The 5,000-nt window shown below is 51.0% G+C and overlaps 1 protein-coding gene across 4 annotated transcripts in view; it reads left to right on the top strand.

The window, feature by feature from the left end:
- The window catches only part of LOC134062520 (coiled-coil domain-containing protein 136-like), a 63,046-nt gene that overhangs the window by 32,539 nt on the left and 25,507 nt on the right, over positions 1–5,000 (top strand). For all 4 annotated transcript variants that reach the window (XR_009935465.1, XM_062518548.1, XM_062518550.1 and 1 more), the window contains exon 6: positions 679–781. Coding sequence is in view for 3 of the 4 variants with exons in the window: in XM_062518548.1 (XP_062374532.1) it covers positions 679–781 (103 nt within the window). In the remaining variant the exon portion in view is untranslated. The remainder of the gene's footprint in view (positions 1–678; positions 782–5,000) is intronic.

The following is a 5,000-nucleotide window of genomic DNA, read 5'->3' on the forward strand; positions in this document are numbered from 1 at the left end:
ACACACACACACACACACACACACACACACACACACACACAGCCTGCAGGAGGAGCTGTGTCGCCTCAGAGCCCAGCTGCAGCGGCTGCAGGCACACACACACACACACACACACACACACAGCCTGCAGGAGGAGCTGTGTCGCCTCAGAGCCCAGCTGCAGCGGCTGCAGGTACACACACACACACACACACACACACACACACACACACACACACACACACACACACACACACACACACACAGCCTGCAGGAGGAGCTGTGTCGCCTCAGAGCCCAGCTGCAGCGGCTGCAGGTACACACACACACACACACACACACACACACACACACACACACACACACACAGCCTGCAGGAGGAGCTGTGTCGCCTCAGAGCCCAGCTGCAGCGGCTGCAGGTACACACACACACACACACACACACACACACACACACACACACACAGAAAAGGCTAAAAGCGATACACACACACACACACACACACATGCACATACACACACACACACACACACACACACACATGGGCGACGCAAATCTTCATGAAGCATGACGCAAGAAGCAAGGAAGCATGAAATAAATTGTAAATTGTAAATTGTAAAAATAAAAAAAATAAATGAATACACACTCCTCTCTCTCTCTCTCTCTCTCACACACACACACACACACACACACGTTAGGTCACTACGCAGGAGTACGAGCTGGAGATCACCTCGCTCCGTGCAGAGATCGCCATGAAGAGCCACCACGGGACACCCAGCCCAGAGAGGGCCCACGAGCACGGTGAGTTACACACACACACACACACACACACCTGCACACACACACACCTGCACGCACACACACACACACACAAACATACACACAGACAAAAACATGCATGTACAGTATGTACACACACACACACACACACACACATGCATGCACATTGCACCTGCACACACACCAGGTTAGAGGGATTCCCGGTAAGGGACACTTCTATCACCACAGTGGCTGCTACATGGCCCACCACTCAATTTAATGCCGCTTATAGAGCGCCAATACATTACACATGTCTCAAGGCGCTTTACAGAGTGTTAGACATTCAAAGAGAGCCCATGAGTAACAGGGGCAAGGAAAAACTCCCTAGAATTGGAGATACATATAGGAAGAAACCTCAGACAGACCCACGACTCAAGGGCCCAACCCATCTGCCTTGGGTCAGTTACAGTACAGTCATTTGTAGTTTGAAAGTTACAATGACAATGAAAGTTCAAATAGTCCAGTGTAGGGAATAAATTGTCCATTAGTGATCCATTAGTTATTTCGGAAGGTGATGGGTCGCTGGGATCCGAGGGCCAAAGATTCGGGCAGGGAACCACAGCAGGCGATGGTAGGGCAGTCATAGGGATGGCGAAGGCAATGACGATGGTAGGGCAGTCAGAGGGATGTGACTTCAGGTGTGATGAGGGACAGGCACAGAGATGGTTGATGGCTGGTAATGGCTTACCTCACAGGTGAGGTATAGGGGAAAGGGAAGAGAAATAGAGTGTGTTAGTATTACTGTAAGTCATATTAAGTATTAATAAGTATATCAATGGTGATATAAATGGTTATACTATAGAGGGTTTACAAAACGCTTTTACACACCTATTTTGTGGGGACAGGTGCGTAGGAATAGGTTACCCAGTTAAACCCGAAGAGGCATCCCGCACATCGTCCACCACGCATGCAAACATCCACCCACCCACCACGCACGCAACATCCACCCACCCACAATGCCCCCCCCTATGCCCCCCCCCCCCCCCCCAGGCACTCCTCACTGGTATTCAGACAGGCAGGCACTCCTGCACTCCTCTGGTATTCAGACAGGCAGGCAGACAGTTATGTTATTCTTCTCCTTTCTTTGTTCGATTTCTTCACTTCTCTACTTTTCTCTTGGAATACCCTATGGTGAGAAAGGAAGTGATTGGTTCAGAGAACACTGTCACTTTCTCCTGCAGACTTTAGGTCCAGGGCAGAACAGGCTGTGTGTGTGTGTGTGTGTGTGTGTGTGTGTGTGTGTGTGTGTGTGTGTGTGTGTGTGTGTGTGTGTGTGTGTGTGTGTGTGTGTGTGTGTGCGTGCGTGCGTGCGTGCGTGCGTGCGTGCGTGCGTGCGTGCGTGCGTGCGTGCGTGCGTGCGTGCGTGCGTGCGTGCGTGCGTGCGTGCGTGCGTGCGTGCGTGCGTGCGTGCGTGCGTGCGTGCGTGCGTGCGTGTGTGCGTGGGATCCTGCACGGAGCAGGAGTGTGTGTGTGTGTGTTTGTGTGTGTGTGTGTGAGGGACCAGGGGTGTGTGTGTGTGTATGTGCGAGGGCTCCAGATTGCACTGCACACAACAGCGCTCCTGCAGGAGACATCATCCCACTGGGAACGTCAGCTAAGGGTTTAGAGTGGGAGGATGACATGATGAAACCACTCTTTACTGCACAACTCAACTTTAAGCCCCAAACCACACACACACACACACACACACACACACACACACACACACACACACACACACACACACACACACATATATATACAATAACATCACATCCCACTCAACCGAACTGAACCACAGCGCTCAACCAAGACCGCAAACCCAGGGTGGAGTTTTCTGTGTGTGTGTGTGTGTGTGTGTGAGAGAGAGAGAGAGAGAGAGAGAGAGAGAGAGAGAGAGAGAGAGAGTGTGTGTGCGAGAGAGAGAGAGAGTAAGAGAGAGTGTGAGAGTGCAACAGCAAGCGTAAAGCAAAAACACATTTTCTGAAGCTCCCGAGTAGTTTGGACGCAGCTCCAGCAGCGTTGCGTAGCGCTGGAAAACCCGCGTCACTGGCGTGGGGAACACGAGCCCCTTCAACACAAACCAATTAGGAGCCACGGTGGCAGGCAGACAGAGCCTGAGGCTCACCAAACGAGATCTAAACGAGACCCAAACGAGACGCTAACGAGAAGCTAACTAGACCCGAATGGGAAACACTTCAAGGGCCTGGCACACACTGGCAGCTGGCACAGGGCACCCTCAGCAGCCAGGGTCACACAGAGGGCATGATGATGGCACGCGTGATGCAACACGAGGCGAAGCAGAAACGTTGACGTGATGCTTTTTCCGTCATTAAGGGCTTTTCACATCAGTAGCTGCACCCGATTATATTCAGTTCGTTTTCAATCAGAGAAAGGTGGGCATAGCGGGCAAAGTGGGCAAAGCGGGTGGTTTGAGTGGCAGTACGGCGGGTGGGCACAGTCACACTTTTGTCCGCGAATCGAGCACACGTCCGCCCGTATCCAAGATAAAAAAAAAAAAAAAAACGCTTTTGCCGTGGTGGTGCGGACACAGGGGGCGCTTTCCTTCTGAGGCAGGATGTTGATATGTTGCTCTATCTTTCCTTCAGCAGCATTCACACCAAGAACAATACCGATAACTATAACTATTACTATAGCGATAAAAATGTTCACTCTGACCAACAATAAGAGAAAACCTCTCCGTGTGTTATTCCCACTCCTCTGGCTCCATGTGCTGATTGGTCTCTCAGAGACAGCACTAGTGTTGCACTTCAGTCTGCTTCAGTTGGGTCTTTTCAGCTCTGGTGTGGACAACTCAAAGAAGGTTAACGTGATCGCGTAGGAGACCTTGTTTTGACTCTCATTATTGTTTTATTCAGCTATGGATGTAATGAGAAATCTCCTCTAAACTTCCTCAGGAGAAACATTATGAGGCGCATCCTACTTTTAGCTCCATTTATTAATCTCACGGTTGTGGTATAGGGCAAACTATAAGGAGGGAAAATGAAGGTTCCTTTTAGGATGCTCATTTCTCGTTGGTGCTCTGAGGGATATCTGCAGACAGACTCCATGGAGAGTTCAAGGGGGCAGCCGTGGCCTACTGGTTAGGGTTCCGGACTTGTAACTGAGGGGTTGCGGATTCAATTTGTCCGTGAGCCAGAGGGGTTGGTCGTTACCTAAAAGGTGGCAAAGGCTACCATACCTTTTCTGAAAGCCTGGAATCTCAGCTTTTCAATGATCTATGATGGCCATCTGACAAGAGGACTCTGTAATGGTTTCCATATTTTGAGGCCCTGGCTCACAAGTAGGAGAAAGAAATGTGGGTGGGAGAAGTGGTTGTGCATGGCTCTCCCATACCCAACCCACATCCATGGCTGAAGTGCCCTTGAGTAAGGCAACTAACCCCTCTGTTTCCTGAGCAGCACTCTTATCAAGGCAGCTCACTGCTCTGGATTAGTGTGTGCTTCACTTCACTGTGTGCTGTGTGCCCTCTTGGGATCAACTACTGTCAGAAATGACCAATGGGCAGAGACCAGGAGCTTGTGATGGTGCCTGCGTTCTGCCTTCTCTCTCTACTCTACCACTGCATGCTAGCCCAGCTCCTTAACTACTACACTACTACTGCACGCTAGCCCAGCTCATTAACTACTACACTACCACTGCACACTAGCCCAGCTCCTTAGCCGCTAGTACACTACCACTGCACGCTAGCCCAGCTCCTTAACTACTACACTACTACTGCACGCTAGCCCAGCTCCTTAGCCGCTAGTACGCTACCACTGCACGCTAGCCCAGCTCCTTAACTTCTACACTACTACTGCACGCTAGCCCAGCTCCTTAGCCACTAGTACGCTACCACTGCACGCTAGCCCAGCTCCTTAACTACTACACTACTACTGCACGCTAGCCCAGCTCCTTAGCCGCTAGTACGCTACCACTGCACGCTAGCCCAGCTCCTTAACTACTACACTACTACTGCATGCTAGCTCAGCTCCTTAACTACTACACTACTACTGCAAGCTACTGCAGCTCCTTAGCCGCTAGTACGCTACCACTGCATGCTAGCCCAGCTCCTTAACTACTACACTACTACTGCACGCTAGCTCAGCTCCTTAACTACTACACTACTACTGCAAGCTACTGCAGCTCCTTAGCTGCTACACTACTACTGCACGCTAGCCCAGCTCCTTAGCCGCTAGTACGCTACCACTGCATGCTAGCC

The sequence above is a fragment of the Sardina pilchardus genome, chromosome 17 (assembly GCF_963854185.1).
Source record: "Sardina pilchardus chromosome 17, fSarPil1.1, whole genome shotgun sequence".
In the NCBI taxonomy this organism is placed as follows: domain Eukaryota; kingdom Metazoa; phylum Chordata; class Actinopteri; order Clupeiformes; family Clupeidae; genus Sardina; species Sardina pilchardus.